The 20230-nt window shown below is 41.4% G+C and overlaps 1 protein-coding gene across 1 annotated transcript in view; it reads right to left on the minus strand.

Moving 5' to 3' along the window:
* The window catches only part of col13a1 (collagen, type XIII, alpha 1), a 105753-nt gene that overhangs the window by 13045 nt on the left and 72478 nt on the right, over positions 1–20230 (minus strand). Inside the window, exons 19-29 of the mRNA XM_052041516.1 lie at positions 19996–20082; positions 18747–18773; positions 17279–17356; positions 15660–15704; positions 15240–15284; positions 14946–15098; positions 13794–13892; positions 11904–11954; positions 10819–10845; positions 9910–9972; positions 4593–4628 (exon numbers count right to left, since the gene is read on the minus strand). Coding sequence (XP_051897476.1) covers positions 4593–4628; positions 9910–9972; positions 10819–10845; positions 11904–11954; positions 13794–13892; positions 14946–15098; positions 15240–15284; positions 15660–15704; positions 17279–17356; positions 18747–18773; positions 19996–20082 — 711 coding nt within the window. The remainder of the gene's footprint in view (positions 1–4592; positions 4629–9909; positions 9973–10818; positions 10846–11903; positions 11955–13793; positions 13893–14945; positions 15099–15239; positions 15285–15659; positions 15705–17278; positions 17357–18746; positions 18774–19995; positions 20083–20230) is intronic.

Consider the following 20230-nt stretch of genomic DNA (forward strand, 5'->3'; position numbering starts at 1 on the left):
AGGATAGACAAAGGAGAGTCAGTGGATGTTGTTTACTTGGATTTTCAGAAGGTCTTTGACAAGGTGCTGCACATGAGGCTGCTAAACAAGATAGGAGCCCATGGTATTACAGGAAAGGTACTAGCATGGATAGAAGATTGGCTGACTGGCAGAAGGCAAAGAGTGAGAATAAAGGGGGCCTTTTCTGGTTGGCTGCCGGTGACTAGTGGTGTTCCGTAGGGGGTCGATGTTGGGTCCGCTACTTCTCATGTTATATGTTAATAATATGCATGACAGAATTGATGGCTTTGTGGCAAGTTTTCGAATGATACAAAGACAGGTGGAGGGGCAGGTAGTGCTGAGGAAGCAGGGAGTCTGCAGAAGGACTTGAACAGGTTGGGAGAATGGGCAAAGAAGTGGCAGATGGAATACAGCATAGATAAGTGTACGGTCATGCACTTTGGTAGAAGGAATAAAGGTGTAGGCTATTTTCTAAACAGGGAGCAAATTCAGAAATTGGAGGCACAAGGGGCTTGGGAGTCCTAGTGCAGGATTCCCTAAAGGTTAACTTGCAGGTTGAGTTGGTTGTAAGGAAGGCAAATACAATGTTAGCATTCATTTCGAGAGGACTAAAATATAAACGCAAGGATGTAATGCTGAGGCTTTATAAGGCATTGGTCAGACCACATTTGGAGTATTGTGAGCAGTTTTGGGCCCCGTATCTAAGGAAGGATGTGCTAGCATTGGAGAAGGTCCAGAGGAGGTTTACAAGAATGATCCCAGGAGTGAAAGGGTTAACATATGAAGATCATTTGATGGCTCTGGGCCTGTACTCACTGGAATTTAGAAAGATGATGGGGATCTCATTGAAACCTACCGAATATTGAAAGGCCTGGATTAAGAGGATGTGGAGAAGATGTTTCCAGTAGTGGGAGAATCTAGGACTAGAGGGCACAGCCTCAGATTAGAAGGAATTTCTTCAGCTGGAGGGTGGTGAATCTGTGGAATTCATTGCCACAGACGGCTGTGGAGGCCAAGTCATTGGGTATATTTAAAGCGGAGGTTGATAGGTTCTTGATTGGTGAGGGCATCAAAGGTTACGGGGGGAAAACAGGAGAATGGGCTTGAGAGGGAAAAATAAATCAGCCATGATTGAATGGTGGAGCAGACTCGATGGACGAAATGGCCTAATTCTACTCCTATGTCTTATGGTCTTATGTATCTGAAATTTCGCACCAATCTTCTGTTGAGGTGAAGCAAAACGATGCTGGGCACATGTTGTAAAAGTGACCCCCTTAGTTATGGTGGAAGTGTATTGTTGGAGTAGCCATAGTCAAAGGCATCACTTCAACTGAACAACAGAGTGATTCACATAGCTTGAGAGCAGCTTCTCAGAGAAATTGTCTGTCATCTGTTCAAACAGCATGAGGCAGCCAGTTCATTGAGATTTTTTGACAATAGCTGTGTCACTCCAGGTGTTCAGAAACGAAGTGAAGATCAACAGGCTTAATGTGAGTCCAAGCATTCTGGGGAGGAGCTCACTGTCCACAAGATCCTAGGTACTTCCAGAATTATTCAATGGATTAATTCAAGTACTGACTGGGTTGGACTCATTGAGCGAAGACTGCATTGCAATGTGGAGGCAGTTCCAAAGCTCTGAGGATCCTCTGAAGGATTTTGCAGCAGTACTGACCTATTAATGTCAGCCCAATACAACAGTGTACAACAGGAAGGACTAAGAACAGTCATGTCAGTGATTAAATCCTTGGCAACAATCCAGAAAGGGGTGAACACACAGATGACTTTGTAACTTCAAAAGTGACAGCAGGGAAGAAGAAAGGTCTGGTGTCTGCAGGAGTCAGAGTGGGTCATGATGAATAACTGGGTGAAAGAAGAGGGGCAAAGATTGAGAGATTCAGGAAGAATACAGTTGTGACTGATTTCATGGCTTCCAGTAACATATCAGACACCATGTATAATTGAATCTACAGTAGTTAATGATAATAGTTATTGGACTCAGTGGTAAATTTTATGAGGACAGTTTAGTGTGTACAGGTGACACAAGGAAGGCAGTGACCAAAATACGTAATACAATGTATTTAAGTTATGAAGACTACTATATGGACATTTGCAGAAAGGATATGAGACCTGATGTTTAAGAGGCCGACACCGAGAAGTCATACTCTGAAATCACTAATTCCTGGGGTCTGCAGTTCAGAGATGCCAAGTGTGGTTTACCGAGAACAGTTAAATGAACAATGAAACCAACAGACAGAGTAAATTCATTAACTGTTTACTAATTTAAACAGTTAACTGATTATATAACTTCACATGTCTACACGGTTTAAGTGATTGTGTGGGTTTGTGTAGGGGACCTTTAAGAGAAGTTTGTGCAATATCATTGGTATATTGTACCCAGACACTGCAGTTCAGTTGAGAGTTACTGTCTTCAGTAAAAGATATTCTGTCTATAGCTCTATCTCTATTTGTTTCTGCAAGCAGCAACATAGAGAAGCCTGCAGACACTACAAATATCATGGAAATTGAAGTGCAAACTATATTGAGTTTCTGCAATATTTTGGTGATTTACACATGTATTGTTAGGAACTTACCCACTCACAACCTGATTACACCATCAAAAAATATAAACCACAATGGTAAGCTTCCCTCTTTGACTCTTGAAGAGGCTCTTCACTTTGAACTCATGGTTCAGGTTACAGGGGCAATGGCATTGGTAAATGCTAGAAATATCCTAAAAATCAGTTTCAGCATTTTAACATCATGGGCGTAGTACTCAACATTGAGTGATAAGGGAGACAAACCATTTTGTTCTATTTTGGAGCCCTATCATGCTAATTGATAAGAGTTTACATTTGTGATTGTGTAAATCAATTTGAATAGAAAACAGAAAGTTACTTTTACTTAGGAAAATGTGCAATTCCAAGTGCAATTTGTGTTTTCACATCACAAAGGGATACATCTCTATGATGGGCATAGAGATGTATAAAATCATGAGGGACCATAGGGTGAATGTACACAGTCTATTTCCCAGGGAAAGGGAATCATAAACTAGAGGTCATAGGTTTAAGGAGAGAGGGGAAAGATTTAAAATGGACCTGAGGAGCAAATTCTTCATGTAGAGGGCAGAGTGTATATGGAACGAGACCACAAAGTGGTGGAGGCAGGTTTAATAACATTTAAAATGCACTTGGACAGGTACATGGATAGGAAAGGTTATGGGCCAAATACGGGCAAATGAGGACTAGCTGAGATGGGCGTCTTGGTTGGCATGGATGAGTTGGGCCAAAGGGCATGTTTCCATGCTGTATGACTCTATGACTCCATGACTAAGTTGTATCTGTATTCTATGGAGTTTAGAAGAATAAGGGGTGATCTTATCAAAACCTATGATCACCTGGTGCATAACATAGTACAATGTTTCCAGTAGTGGGAGTGTTTCAAACAAGGGGATGTAGTGCCCCAGTATAAGTATTTACACAAAGAGGAGTAAAAGGTGTTAAGAAAATTTATTTTGCACCAGTAGATCCAATAAAGATTTAAGGACCACAAGGATAGTAAACGTCAACCCTGATTGGGGCAGCACAGGTATCAGTTGGTCAGCAGCACCACTGGCTCATTGCATGAGGAGTTAAATACCTAATGAAAGAGTAAACATGAGAGTGAAGAAAAAGAGGTACAGATGAGAATGGTCAGAAGAAAGAGAGGGAACAAAAACCGAAGGAAGTGAAAGTGTGGATATGGGGAGATGGGAATGATAAAGAGTGGTTTGAAGAGTGAGATAGAGAAAAGGAGAGTAGAGTGAGGGGCAGAATAGAAGGAGGTATGATGGAGAGAGGGTGCTGAGAAAAGAGAAGGGAGTGGTGTGAAAGAGAGAAGAGTGAGAGAGAGAGAGAGAGAGAGAGTGGAGTGAGGGGCAGAATGAGAGAAAATGAAGTGCATTGAGGGAAGAAGAAGGGGAGAGGATGGTGGGGAGCGAGAAAGAAAGAGAGATCAAAAGGGGAGACAGAGAGTGACATGTAGCATGTCTGATCATCTGAGCTCTCTCCTCACCTTTGTCTGTTTATGAAATCAATAGCACATTCAAATAAACAGACAAAAACGGCTGTAAATCTCAAGCTAGATATGGAAAATTTCACATTCCTACCAAGGGACATTCCCACCCATGGCAATGTCCGCAGGAGATTAATTATGTCTTCCCCATTCTGTTTGCAAACCATCTACATCAGAACAAAGGAAAGGTCCAGGCTACCATATTGTATTGAAGTTTTTTGACTGCATATCTGCAACATTGCATCTGTACAGGATTAATGCACGATTACCATTACCATATGGCGCTACTCATTGGTTCTGTAATGTACGCACCAGGCAAACTAAAATTTCTGCCTTCATTCCCATCTATTGTAATCCCCCACGAGGTGTGAGGACCTGTGTGTCACAATGCATACCAACAAGTTTGCATATAAAATCACTTGGAATTAAAGTATTGGCTGTAAGCGTTTTCATTCGGCTATGTACTATTCTGTGCAGCATCCATGGAAGTTTGCAATTGAAATTGCCTTAGCCCATTGGCCCACATTTCGTCTCACTCTTACCCTTTCTCCTTTTGGTCCTGCTGGCCCTGGTACACCCTACATAGAAATGAATATATTTATATATTTAAGAACAACAGACTACCTGGTCCTGTTTTCTAGCAACAATACCATTAACAAAAAAGGCCTAGCATTAGAGCGGAAGGGCACTTAGATCATTAAGAGAATAGTACATGAACCAGTTGCTCAGCCTAAAGAAAATTAAGTAGCACTCTCTTAGTAGGACTGGGGCATTTCTGTTGGTGACATAAGCCTGGGTTTTCACCAATGGAATGAATAGGATCAGGACAACATATACATGGAGGCAGTGCCTTGAGTTAATCTGCCCTCCAATCGTATTTGCCTCGTCTTGTGTCTTCTACATGGCCAAACAGGTGAATTTGAAAATGGTGAACCAGGAGACTTAACACTGTCATTTTGTGGCATGATCTTCCTCTGTTTTATATCAAGATGCCAATACAATCCAATACATCTTTTCTCAGGAAAGGTGAGTGAATAAAAAGAAAGTATAGATATTAGGAAGTGTTGGCAGTTTAAGTGGGATTTATATGGGTGTAAATGTAGTCTGCATAATCCTCCCTTTTTATGACTTATGTGGGAAAATAAGATTGTTTCCCGTGTATTGCTGATAACTTTATGCGAAGGGGCTTTGACTTATAGATGAGGTAAAAGGCTCTGTGATCCTGTCAGTACAGGCACGTGGACATTAGTGAACTGTCTCAGATTCCTTTCAGCTTTTTATGATCTGAAATAAAAACTGAAATGCTGGGACCACCCAGCAGATCAGGCAGCATCTGTGGAGAGAGACACAGAAGCCCTTTGTCTGATGAAGGTTCACCAATGTGAAACATTAACTCTGCTTCTCTTTCCACAGACACTGCCTAACCTGCTGAGTATTTCCAGCAGTTTTCTCTTTATATTTCAGATTTTCATCATCTGCAGCTTTTATTGATTCTTATTTACTGTGGGACTAACATCCATCCCACTGCACTGATTCATGGAAGAAATGCTATTACTGTTGGGGGAGAATGCAACACAGTGAAGGCTGGAGATTTGGCTTTGGTCATGAATTATATACAGCAGTTAAATGCATTGCAAACTGCTTCAGTAATTCAGTTCTACCGACTTTCCAGGGCAGAGTACAACACACGTTATTAGATATATATAGATCAGTATATATGGCCGAGAACAAATATCTACCCTGCTGATGCAACACCGGTGGGGTAATGGTCAGATATTCTGAGGCTGAGGTGTCAAAGGGATGAGGGAGACTTTCATTGCCATTGCCAAATGACCAGAGAACTTCCAGCAGCCTGGGAGTGCCGACATACTGGACTGATGACATGACTAAAAGGGACTAGGCTCAGTCTCCACTATGGAAACGTGACAATACCTGCTGGATTTGGCTCGAGGGCTCAGGTCAACACTCGCTAACTGATAAAAATGGACTAATTCTCCTACATTTTGCAGAGTGATCCCAGCAGTAATAAGCTGATGTTCCTTTAAAAATCTCAGTGCCTTCAAGAGAGCACAGGACATAAAATATGAATAGTCATTCAGCCCCACTCTACACTGTCAGTAGATTTTTCAATATTAAAAGTACTGAACAGCTCTGTTTAAGTTCATTCCTATTTTACTAACATAAATATTATCAACTGAAAACATCAGAGCTCTCCATTGTTAAAATCTAGTAATCCTGATCGAGGGAAGAACCATCTAAACAGCAGGGTGTATCTATATTTTCGGGGAAGCAAATGCTCTGCCAAAGAAATTAACTGAATTGTAATCCAGTCTTACTAATGTACAATTTATTATGCTGATACACTGCAAAGTCTTCAGAATCAGCCTAACTCTGCCAACTACTCAGGCCTGTCACTGGACGTGAACCTCCAGAACTAAGCTTGCTTGTACCTCCACCCTGCTGAAGGCTTCAGCACCTCCAGCTAGCAGGGATATCAATTCATGGGTATGGTCCCTGCTGGTGGGGACTCAAACCCTCCTGCTTGTTTGTCCATTGACCTTGCTACTATCCTCCTTAGGCAGAGACTATTGAGGAGGTCCACTTCGTAATGAAAGTATGAATAGAAAGGTACAGTTTGCAGTGAATATAAGTATTCCAGGACAAATTTATCATCAACAAGCTAGTTGTGTTCTTGAGGGAAATACAAGTCAATGGGAGGTGGGATGTCTCTTGCTCTGATCTTATACCTCGTGTTAGGATCACTCAATTGGTCACATACAAGGGACTTGCTCTGGTAAGCTCTACACTTCTACAATGTTTACCTCCTGAGGGTGCATTCTGTCCCTCTTGGGGTGTTCCTAACAACTTGGCTCAACCAGTCAGCATCTATGCTACCTTGTGTGAATGGATGGAATGTGCACTATATGTTATCAAAGATTGTACAGTCAACTGTGTGTAATCTCAGTAGTTCAGTGTAGCAATGGGTTTCCATAGATGACACTAGAGAATCTTGAGGGGAGTGAAATTTGGCATGGGTAACGGTACAAAATAAGTCATGCCCACTTTACCCTCTCTAGTCCACCGAACTGGAATTTCATTGCAATGATTTGTGCAACAAATCATGCAGCATGGAGATGTGTTACGCTCTAATTTGTAGGGTCCACTTTGGTCAGTATAACTCAGTGAGATCACAGGCCCAAGTTACACATCAACTTTAAATGCTTCAGACCTACTAAGACAGAATAGATTTACTGTAAACCACAGCTTGCTTTGGTATATGAAAATGTAGGACTATTGATAACGTCAAACATATCACCAAAATTGTGTACTGCTCAACAAAACTAATTTTGTTTAAAAGCACTTTAAAAGGCCTTTGTTTTTTTTTTAACCTCCTACATTTGTTAATTTACCAGAATTACAACACTGTGGCTGCAATACTTGTAACCATTGAACAATCACATTACTTAAGCAGTTCCTAATCCGAATGATAAACCAGAAGGTTAATTAAGCAGTCGCATGCACTGGCATATTTCTCATGCTTCATTTACAATGGTAACGGTCCACTGTACAGGCATGGATTCCAGCGATGTTAAATTCACAATGCAGTCCAACAGCAGTGTAGCAGGCACAAACTATCTAGGAGAATGGACATACAGAACTCACCAGTGGCCCAGGCTGTCCATCTAAGCCAGAAGCACCCTGGATGGTGTATGAAGTGTTAAAAGTGGAAAGAACAGTGGGGAAGAAATGAATGTAGCAGTGAAAAGGGACATGTGTTGGCATAACTCAATGAAAGGTGATGACATAATGTTGAAAGGGATGAAGACTTGACATATCTGTCAGCACACAAGAAAGCTTTTAGAAATACAAACTATAAGGTTGAATATTTCAAGGTTATGAATGTTTTAAAAACATTTTTATGGTGAAAATGACAATGGAACCACCATCACGGTTGCCAAGAGTTACCTGTTTTACCATTTTGTCAGAGCAGGAAACTCTTGAAACTAGCACAGGTAATAGCTGAAAAAACTGAATGCCAAATCTTCACAATTAGCAAAGAGTGAGTATGACCAGCACGCCATGTGATTGAAAGTGAATTATGATACATGTACATTGGATCAATAATGAATTATGCCATTGTTGGTGATACAGCCCTGTTTTCTATCCATTACATAATGGATAGTGAAATATCTAACGCAGGAGGAAAGAAGTTATTTTAACATTAGGCTCTTCACACACACACACACACACACACACACACACACACACACACACACACTGCAACTGCAGCTTTCAATACTTAGTACATGCACATGAACATTTCTTTGATTTTAAGTGATTTTAAGCTTGTGCCTGTGTTTTTGTCTGCCTAATCTTCAAATTCTGTTGATCATCTAGAAGTGAGGATCTTCCCTATTGTTATTGATATTATAAATAGATTAAGCAGAGTTCTCTAGGTGTAAGGCGATCCCACTAAGGAATATTAAATGGGCTTGACAAGTTGGATGCTGTGTATGGTTTTTCCCTTGGCTGGGGAGTCTAGAACTATAGTCCTAGGATAAGAGGCTGGCCACTTAGAATTGAGATGTGGAGATATGACTTTACTCAGTAGGTGCTCAATACATTCAAGAACAAGTCTTATGAAGTCTTTGTGAACACTGATGAAATTGGCAGATATGGGGGAATTGGACAAGAAAGTACAGTTAAGGTATAAGACTGACTGTAACCTCACTAAAGTTCAGAGCAAGTTTGGGGGATGAATGGTCTAATCCTGTTCAGTTCTGAGTACTTTTATTATGGATACCCATGAATAATTAAAGGTTGTCATTAAAGTTTGAAAGCTCTTTTATCTTTAAAAATATGAATGAATGAAATTCAAAGTAAGTGTTATGTTACTGAATGTTCCAGGATTTCATGCCTTAGCCTTGATTTGTTCTTGAGACTTTCAATTCATCTTCATCATCTCTTTTAAGAGGCCAAGCCAAGTAAATCATTTTGGGAATGCACAAGGAACTGAATTAATTTTTGATCAAAAGAATTTCAGCTGCATAGCTGAAGACCAAAGCCTCTGCAACAGAGCACTTGGATGAGGCAGGTTTAAAAATTATGGCTTTGTTCTTGATAACCACAGGTCCCTTCTCTGTACCCAGCCTGGGCCATGTGCCACATCTGTGTTGATTTATGCTGTGGATACTGAGTCAGAAAGGCTCAAACCTGTGGTTGTATTTTCAGCCCAGCAGTTCTGTTAAATATCCCCAAAAGCAGTCTCTGGAAATGAGACTGTTGACTCCTTTCCTCTGTCTTCTCATTTTACACCAGTTCCCCCTTATTTTTGAGGTCCCTAACTTCATCTCCACCATAATTCTCTTTAACCTCCCCAAAACCCCCAAATTCTACTCTATCCCATGCAAACAGTAGCCTGGTGCCTGTTTTATTTTACTCTCTTCAGTTTTATGGAAAAAGTGGGTGAGAGCGTTGCACCACTACAACAATTCATGGTTTGTCTAGGAATGGTGGGTTTCTGCAGAATTATAAGGACCAAGTCGGTTTCTCCCCTGAGGAGATCGAGTTCAGAGTGGAGTTGTAAACTGGGTGGACAGATGTTCACCTCTGGACCTGGTCACTTGATTGTGCAGGGAGAACAAAAATCCCCAAAATGATGTGTCTTTCAGTTTTAAAAACTCGAGTCTAACGTCCAGTCACACACAAGTTATCGTTAGATGGTTTCCATAAAATTAGCTAACTAAATTAATCTGATTTGAAGACTAGGTTAATTACACTCTCATGCCCAGAAATCCCAAAGTGGCAGGTACAAGCGAGAAGTACAGATTGATAGCAGTAGTAGAAAATAGAACTTACAGGCAGTCCCAGGGGACCTCGATCACCTCTATCACCTTTGGGACCTTCTGACCCAGGCTCGCCCTATGTCGATAAGAAAACTGCAGTGTATTGTCCTTTACAATCCAGCTTATAGACATAGAGTTAGGAAGTAACATTCTAATGTATAAAGATCTTGCAACTAAACTTTGAAGTCCAAATGCTGATATTGAAAAGGAATACCAGCTAAAATATACAAGCTTTTATGTCAAGCAGAATTTGTAGAGAGAGAATTCATCTTTCAGTTCAATGATCTTTCCTCAGAACTCTCTCTCTACAGATGCTGCCTGACCTACTGAGTTTTTTTTAAAAAATTTCAATTTATAATGTAGCTGTCACAGTGATTTGTACAATTAAACATTGACCCAAAATGTGGGAAATAAGGAAAAGGTTAAGATAGGTATTGAAGATTATTAGATTGTTTTAGCATTCATGCAGGAAGGTGATTACTAATGTTTGAGAACAGTATACCATTTTCTCTATATAATACGTTGGGTCATTATAACTATCTTTTTTTTAAAATAACACTGGTTTTCCAGATTGAAGAACTTGAAAAACCATGTTAAAATACTAGTGGGAAAGAAAGCCGAGTGTTGAATTGGTGGGGACAATGAAAGCTTGTGGACTTCAGGCCAAAAAAAATTGCCATTCGGGAGACAACAAACATCGCTTCAAGCTGAACAGTTTGTTCCTCAAATTCTTTCCCCTTTGACCCTTTCCACAGCATATATTACAGGTCAAAGATCAAGTGGGTTTTCTATTCTTATCAATCAATAAATTTAAACTGATGCAGATATAGGGAGAAGGTCCCACTGAAGCTAAGCACAAGGCAACCTCTTTCATCTTACAAAGTGCACTATTGTAAATATGTTTAAGAATAATTAAAATTACCTTTGTCCCTGGAAGGCCATGAGGTCCCTGGGCAAAACAGATCAGAAACATAATTTTAAATAAAGAACATTTCATACAGATTACAATGGAACACACTCAATTCTAATGGGATAATTTATGATTATTTGATAAAACTAGCACCAAAATTTCAAACCACACTTCAGAAAGGATGTGAAGGTCCCAGCAAGAGTGAAGAAAGGATATATCAAAATGGTTTCAGGAACAACAAACTTTAGATATATGGTTAGGTTAGGGAGCAGGGATTGTTCTCCTTGGAACAGAGGAAGTTGAGGGGAGTTTTGATAAGGTGTATAACATGATGCCAAGTTTAGATACGACAGAAAGAGAAATACTGCTCCCACTAGCTTATGTCAGGTCACAATTTAAGGGTTTGGGGAAGAGATACAAGGGGAATTTGAGGAAGGGCTCTTCTCGGCAGTGGGTGGTAATAACTTGGAATCTGCTGCCTTTTAGAGTGGTGGAAGTTGAGACATCAGTGATTTCAAGAGGAAATTAGATTGGGACTTGGGGGGAAGTAAACTTGCAGGTCTGTGGAGACAGGTCAGGGCAATGGGACTGACTGAATTGATCTACAGAGCATCAGCAAGGACAATGAGCTGAATGGCCTTCTTTTGTGCTATAATGACAGACTCTATGATGTATTCATATATTGCTGTTTTAAGACATGACATACTTAAAGTGGCCTGGCCATTCTTAAGAATGAAGCAAGCTAGACATGTTATAACATGCACGATCTAGATGTGCATAATATATCAGCTTTTCAGAAAAAAAGTAGCTATTACAAATATAATTCACTGCCCTGGAATGTTGAGGCATTGAAAGACTTTATAAAAGTTCAAATTCGTTCTTTCAGGATGCAGAAGTCGTTACAGTGTAATTAAAGGATACAGATTAAACCCAAGTTTACATCTTGTATCAGTGATGTAATCATCCTCTGATGACGTGATACCCTTCAGTTTAAGCTTATGCTGGGCTTATCTACTCATGTGAGCTTCTTGAGTAGGAGATGTCATGCCAGCTTCCTCTTGCTCTTTCATCTCAATTTAAAAAGAAAGGAAGCTTACCATTGGACCTGGGGGGCCCTCTGGCCCAGGTACTCCTGGTGGCCCAATAACCTACAAAAGGAACAACCATCTTTCAGTATGTACACCATACAAGCTTTGCAAACAGAGTGGTCACTGCTACAGATTGTGACTTAAAAAAAGGTTAGTAGATATGCTTCAACATCAAAGACTTTTAAAGTTTGATGACTGGGTGCAAATCCTTCTATATGACTACAGTTAAAAAACCCACTGAAGTGTATAGTAGTCAGCAATGCTTACAGCTATCTTATGTCTTATTCAGACTTGTCAAAATTGTTTAAAGGTTTCAAATTATAGATCTGATGTTGCAGAATAGAAAACGTTTCATGATCTTTTTCATAATTTGCTTCAAGTTTCATCTGAAACTGTCTTGTGACTCATTCTGATCTGGAGAAACAAAGGACTGCAGATGCTGGAACCTAGAGGAAAAACACTATGATGCTGGAGGAACTCAGCAAGCCAGGCAGCATCCGTGGATGCTGTTTGGCCTGCTGAATTCCTCCAGCATCATAGTGTTTTTCATCAGCCTGATCTGGATTGCATTGCCTAATGTTTCAATGGCTATTTTCAAAAAAGGGGTTAAATATGTGAAGAGCAGAAATTTTCCGGGCCACTGGGAGAAAGTTGGGGTGAGGGAATAATTGTAAAGTTCTTCCAAAGAGGCAGAATGGCAAGACGGGTGAATGGCCTCCTTTTCAATGCCCTTTGGCATTGTGCCAGGAAACAGGGCGGAATGAAGTGTGATCAAAATAGCTGTGGGAGCCTGTGGCTTACAATGGATATTGATGGCTAACCTATCTCCAGAGATACAGCTAGAGTGATTAAGGGAGGGAGAGTGGTTGATCTATCTATTGATCATTTATTCATGTATGTATAACATTGTCATCGATGGTGGGCTATGTGTTGGGTTCAGTGTTTTTGATGGCAGGTCATAATAACAAGGTACAGGTAAAACGGGTTGCAGTAATATATCTGGTAGTTAATGGCTATGTAAATTGCATTCAAATTATTCAGCATCCAGGCATGTGGCCAGAATGCAGCCACTAACTTGAACATGTCCTCTTTTGCCTCGGTGCCTCGACCCTGGGCTACTACTAGGTTGACTTTGTATAAGAACTATGTAAGAAGAATAATACAGGCCATTTCAAATCCGGAAATCCTCTCAGGACTGCATTGGAGGGCAATTCCATATCTGTCCAAGCAGAGAAGCACTGCTTCAGGACATGTATCACTCAGCTGTGGTCCCATATAGTGCAGTGGCATCAAGCAGCCAATACTGGCCTGGCCTCCGGTGCAAGTATTGGAGGTAGAGCAGACTGGATGAAGATAAACCCGCCCTAGCTGCTCGCTTGGAGATGATAATGGGGAGTCTCTGCCTGTGGTTGGACACCAACTGCACGGTAAATGAATGCAATTCACTGTATTGACAACAATGCCCAAGTTCTCATAAGGCATCCTCAAAGGCAACATACATGCAATCTACTGCTTCCTGGACCACGGGAAGCCACAGCGTTCACTAAGTGCATCCTCCCTGTTGCCTGCACCGTCCTTCAAAGGGAGAGGGAGATGAACTTAGCTCTCCTGGTCAACAGAGCCTCCATGGCCACACGTTGTGATATGTAGCTGCGAAATGAGGTGAAGGATTTAAACGGACAAGGTTTTAAATAAGGCAAGTGGATGGGGAATGGGTGTTAAATAGGGCCAGATATTGAAGAGAGCAGGTGTTAAATGTGGTGGGTACTTTAACAAAATGGAGAGGGAATTAATGGGCAGACACTTCCTTGGAACTCACATGGTGCTACTCCTCAAGGCCTCTTCAACCCCATTGTGTCAAGTAACAAAAGGAAGTAGGCACTGGCTGCAGATACTCACGGTTGAACCTGGAAGTCCGACGGGACCTGGCAGTCCAGGGGGGCCTTGCAATCCTGGCTCACCCCTTTCTCCTTTTTCACCTGTGGGCCCATCTAAACCCTGAACACATAACACACAGTGAAATCACTTCAGGGCATTGAAGGCTAATACAAATGCTATTTTTTAAGCCTTTGTATATTGGATTGGTTGGAAATGGGATAGAAATAATCAGAAGCCATTTCAGAAGTATTGTCTGCCTCATGTTGACTACTAGTCTCACATGATCAATTTAACAGCAGCTAATGCAAGAAAGATGTATTGTACTTTTTTTAGGTAAACCAGTCATGTCAGCAAGTAAAGCTTTTGCTGTGCAGGCAACAATGTTTTTTCATTTTTTCACTGTATGGTATAATTTTATGTATAGTTTATGTATAGTTTACATTCTGTGTGTTGTCTGTACCACACGCCTGTGATGCTGCTGCAAGCAAGTTTTTCATTTTACTGAACCTTCACCATATGTGCATACGGCAATAAACTTAAATTGGTAAATTGGTTTATTATTGTCACATGTACTGAAGTGCAAGTGAAAAACTTTGTTTCGCATGCCATCCATACAGATCATTTCATCAGATCAGTACATTGACGAGGTACAAGGGAAAAGCAGTAACAGAATGCAGAATAAAGTGTTACGGTTACAGAGAAAGTGCAGTGCAGGCAGACAATAAGGTGCAAAGCCATGACAAGGTAGATTGTGAGGTCAAAAGTTCATCTTATCGCACTAGAGGTCCGTTCAAGAGTGTTATAACAACGGGATAAAGCAGTCCTTGAGCCTGGTGGTACATATTTTCAGGCTTTTGTATCTTTTGCCCGATGGGAGGGGGGGAGAAGAGAGAATGTCCGGGGTGGGTGGGGTCTTTCATTATGTTGGCTGCTTTACCGAGGCAGTGACAATTCCATCAGAGTCCATGGAGGGGAGGCTGGTTTTTGCTGAGTTATGTCTATAAATTGATTTTCAATCAATCAATCAACAAATTGATTTGTTTGGATGATTTATAAAATGAAAATCTTTAGCATATAACAATGAAAATATTTAATAGGATGGAGATTGGACACACTAATGTTAATGTTTATAAACCCAAGAAGGTGTATCTGAGTCTGAAGGTTTGAACTTACAGGTGATCCAACCAGTCCGACATCTCCTTTGTCTCCTTTAGGACCGGGGAATCCCATAATTCCTGCCTCCCCCTTGGGTCCCTTGGGCCCTTCGGGTCCTTGTGGTCCTGGTGGGCCAGTGAGTCCAATGTCCCCTGTTTTACCACGAGGGCCCTGAAAGAATTAAACCACATTGTTCAGAGATGCTCTCATGGCCACAATGAGATGGGACAAGGCAGAAGACACATGCAAGTGAGATAATGTGAATCCTAAACACCCACCACAAATACATTTGCTCTTTAAAAGAAATATTACCTTTTCTCCGTCGAGTCCAGGTACGCCCGGCAGGCCTACTTCACCCTATCGATACAGAATAATGTATCAGCAAATACATTCTAGCAGTGCAATGCTAACAAGACAATTCTACCCAAGTTTCCTTTTCATGACAGTTAAGCCATTTCAGTGTAAATTCTCAAGTCACAAACAAGCAACAAACTCACTGCAAGGCAGGAAAAGAAGTGTTTGTATTTGCTGTTATAAGAACCTTTCTCCTAACCAAAAAGTGAAGGAATTTTTTTTTAAGTTCATGGGAGTGAGATGAGTCTTGGGAGACAAAACTGGAAAACAGTTTTGTACTGTTGATGAGAAGTAGCTAAGGTGCAAAACAAGTTGAAATAATTTCTGCCGATAAGGGATCTTTCCTGCTTTGAGTCATTGAGCAAGGTGAAAACATACCTTCTGTCCTGGGAGTCCTGGCCTTCCTGGAACTCCCGGAGGGCCCTAAACACAAATAGTACATGTCATCTTCAGTTCCTCTGGACAACATGACACATGACCAGAGACTCAAGAGACTACAGATACTGGACATGTCATCAGTTAGGATCATAAAGTTTGATCTAAGGCTGCAAAATCATGCACAATTTTATCCAAAAGTACAATCTGATGCAATGTTTTTGGCTCTTGTCATAACTATGTATTTCCTTTAATTACTCAAACCTAGAAGATAAGCCATTATTTCTGATTCTATGAAAACAGAAATGAAATTGAAAGGAAGATTTGCATCACTTTCCCACTTTTATGAGAGCTGCTTTACGATGATGCCATCACTGGTGCAATATAGAAAATGTGACAACCAGTTTGGGCACAGCAAGCTCCCACAAACAGGAAATGTGACGAACGAGCAGACATCATGATGTTGATTGAGTATGAACGTTGGCCAGGATTCCTTTGCTTTGCTTCATAATAAAGCCATGGGATCTTCTATATTCACCTGTGAGAGCACACTGGGCCTCATCTGAAAGGCAGCACCACCCGCAATGCAGCACTCCTCAGTGTGGGAGAGAGAATTCCCTGAAAATGTAATGCTCAGATCTCTAGAGTGGGCCTTGAACCTATAATTACAAGAAAATGAGCCATGACTGATGATACTGCTTTCAGTGATGTCATGCTCAGTGCTACCATAGAGGGTGAATTGCTCAATTATAAAAGCCAGAAGTCCAGACAATGGATTACAAAAAGGATTTGTCCCCGTAAATCATCCAGAAGATGCAATTCCGCACCCATTTCCTATTCCTGCCTGGAAATGAAACTGGCCATTTCCTGTGGCAATTCACCCTAACACAGGTCTTTGTTCCATTTGTATTTTGCACGTGAGATGACATCATCAACATACTTGGCGCCCCCTTATCACTTACCAACAGAAATTGGAAAACAAAGTTGTGACTTGCAGCTTCTTTATTAATTCACAGTTCAACAAGGAATGTATTGAAAATGGTGCAACATATGATTTAAAGTGTCCGGCAGGGTATCATTGACATATTTAAAAAAATATCCTAATTGCATGACATTTACATTAAACATACAGCAGCTGCAAAACCATGGAGGTGGTTAGTGTCTTCAGTGAAGAATGGGGGCAGGATTCCAGTTTTGTTCTTCCTCTACACTGCACCAAAGGACTTTGGGAGTAGGGCAAAGGGAAGCCTCATTGCCCTGGTGCTAGAGTTGGGCAGCTTCCACTCTTGTCCTATTTATGCAGAAGTGAATCAATACTGTGGACACACTGCGGGAAATAGTGGTGAAACCAGCGTGACAGTAACGCTCCAAATGGAGTTGGTTAAATGCATGCAAAGAGAGATAATTGCAGGGCAGCGGAGCAGGGGAAAGGAACTATTCAGAGGGCTCATTCAATCACAGGCACAATGGAATCAATGGTCTCTGCTTACAACGTGCGATTCTATCATTTGTAATTTGATTCATAAGATCTTGTTCACACAACACCTGGACCATTTCTGTCTTGGATTGGACAAAAAGATCTCAACCATAGTGAGCGATGCGGCTCTTAGAAAAACACGTACCTGGAGTGCTTCATTGATGTTGCCATTATAGTCGATTATCTCAGTTTTTCCTGCTTCACCTTTAGGACCTGGTGGGCCCTACAGAGCAGACGTGGGAAATTAAACAACACATTGTTAGAGCCAGCCGGCAGTCTGCATATTGAAGCTTATTTTATTCATTCCTTGGGCAAACTGGAGGATTAGCGGATGATCTTCAATCAGAAATTGTAACGGCGGAGTCTATGACCTGCCCAGTTTTAAAATGTATTATTTATGATGTACAAACCACTGTGGTGTGTGGTGGAAATAAACAAGTGGACTTTGAATGTAAGCTCAGTGGGAAAAAATACACAATCTTCAGGCTGTTTGCCCCCTTGCTCCAAACATTAAGACACACTGTAATATCAGAGAAAGGTAGCCATCTCTTTTGTTTCCACACAAGAAGGGGTGGGGCTGTAGTGGTGGTACGAGGACAGATGGGGATATAGAAAGGGAAGAAGGAAGGAGAAGGTGGGAAGGTCGGAGGACGGATAAAGGAGGGAGAGTGGGGATGGGAAGGAGGGAGAGGAGATGGTGTGTGTGTGGGGTGTGTGTGTGTGCATGTCTGTGTGTATAAGTGTGGGGGTGTGTGTGTGTGTGTGTGTGTGCGCGCGCGCATATATAAGCGTGTGTGTGTGCGCATGTGTGTGTGTTTCTTAGTTTCTTATTTATTTATTAGTCATATGTGTATATCAAAACACACAGTGAAATGCATCTTTTGCGTAGAGTGTTCTGGGGGCAGCCCGCAAGCATCGCCACGCTTCCGGCGCCAACATAGCATGCCCACAACTTCCTAACCTGTATGTCTTTGGAATGTGCGAGGAAACTGGAGCACCCAGAGGAAACCCACGCAGACACGGGAGAACATACAAACTCCTTACAGACAGTGGCTGGAATTGTGTATAAGAGTGTGTGTGTGTGTGTGTGTGTGTGTGTGTGTGTGTGTGTGTGTGTGTGTGTGTGTGTATGTGTGTGTGTGTGTGTGTAAGAGTGTGTGTGTGTGTGTGCATGTATGGAGTGTTTAGTGCTGATTCAGTGGCCATCACAATAAGGGGCAGGCTTAATTTGACACCTGGTCTTTTTCTCTCAATTAACCTGGAGAGCCTAAGATGCCGCACTTTCACATCTATTGCAGGGGTACTCCGTGACCTTGCTTTATCAACACCTCGGCTGCTTCCTCCAGAGCTAATCTCTGGGTTATGCTTTAGCCTTTCCCTTCATTCACCACCAGGTGTTTGCTCTATTAGCTCTCCCCTGTGTAACTCCATCTCAGACTGAACAGCTTTGACATAGACAAGAGTCGTGGACACAAGCAGATTTGTTTCAAAAGATGTAATTTCCAGTTCAACAAATGTACTAAAACAGCTGCTTTGGCTTTTCTTTGTGGAATTAATTACTGAAGGAAACTTGCATTACGATGAATGTCACCAACTACCAATGTCCAACTCACCTGAACTCCTCGTTCACCCACTTCACCCTGTAAGAAATTCCAAAACACATGTTTACTGGAATATTGCAAAAACATATTTGAGGAGAAGCACATTAATTATTTTCCTTAATAATGACCCCCTAATGCCGCTTCTGAAAATATCTTAGAGCATTAAGTGAAGGAATCCTAAGCACATTGAAATCAGGCCTGGCTGAAGAGATGGAAAAAGATCATCAGGTGTGAGAGGGTTGAGGAGGACCCTCAGGGAAGATTCTCCTATGAGCCAGGATATTCAGGACTGTTCCTTCACTTAGAAAGTTGCATCCTCCCCTATACCAAAACCATTCCTCCTCACCCCCTACAGACACAACCCCACAAACCTGTACACAAGACCCCTTCCCAAAACTCCTCAGGGTTTCTCATTCTGAGGCTCTTCAAGACAGCCTGCTCTAGTGACTATTCTGAAAACCCATCCCCAAACACCTTTCCTTTCTACAGTCCAAGAAACCAACCCCACCCCCACACCCCTAGAATCCCTCCTTTCTCAGAGACCCCCAAAAGCCCAAGCAGTGCAGTGGAAGTGAGTTAATGACCTAGTCCTCATCTGCCAGCTGAACTCTTCCCACTTCTGTCATAAAGGGAATGAACCAATGACATTTAAATGCACTGCGGAGTCAAATTTATGAATGGCAGAAATATGTGAGAATGCCTACCTCCCCACTGGTTCCCTACATCAGGAACAGACAATTCCTAACTGCAGATAACATAGAACACTCTCAGGTCTTGGATTCATGTACCTACTCCAGAGCCCCGAACCCAGGGAATCCATCTAGTGCCAGTACTACAGTATTGTCAGACATACCACCCTTTGGATAAGATGTTAAACTAGATGGCTTTAAATTATTCTCTAGCACTCGTTTGAAGAAGCGCAGTGGAATTCTCTCCAGTGCCTGGGCCAACACTTATCCATCAACCAACACGTTGAAGTAAATATGTGATTGTTATCACCCACTTTTTTTTGTAGATCTAACATTGTCTTGGATGCCATGTTTCTCAAGTTACAACAATGACAACAAAAGAAATTCATCAACCTCATTGAGATTCCAGGCATCTTGAGATCCGGAAAAGTGCTGTAGGAATTCATGTTCTTTCTTTCTAAAATTGACTCAAGTAGCAAAATTCCCAGCAGATTTTATTCACAGTTTTAAGACCTGATTATAACAATTCACTGGCATTATAGGGAATAATGAATGAATAAAGGAATAGCCACCTTCTGTCCTGGAGGGCCAACAGGTCCAGGCAACCCAGAATCACCTTTAATTCCACCAGCTGCTGATCCTGGTTCTCCTACTTCTCCCTTTTTAACAAGATCACAATGTTCCATTAAACATAGTTGTAGATCAGCTGAAGATTATTTATCCCACAACTGGTAATCTTCTTGGGTGACTTGAATAACAGTGCAACATACAAAAATCTAAATGGGACACACCTTTATAACTGCAGCT

Source organism: Pristis pectinata, chromosome 30 (assembly GCF_009764475.1).
Source record: "Pristis pectinata isolate sPriPec2 chromosome 30, sPriPec2.1.pri, whole genome shotgun sequence".
In the NCBI taxonomy this organism is placed as follows: Eukaryota; Metazoa; Chordata; class Chondrichthyes; order Rhinopristiformes; family Pristidae; genus Pristis; species Pristis pectinata.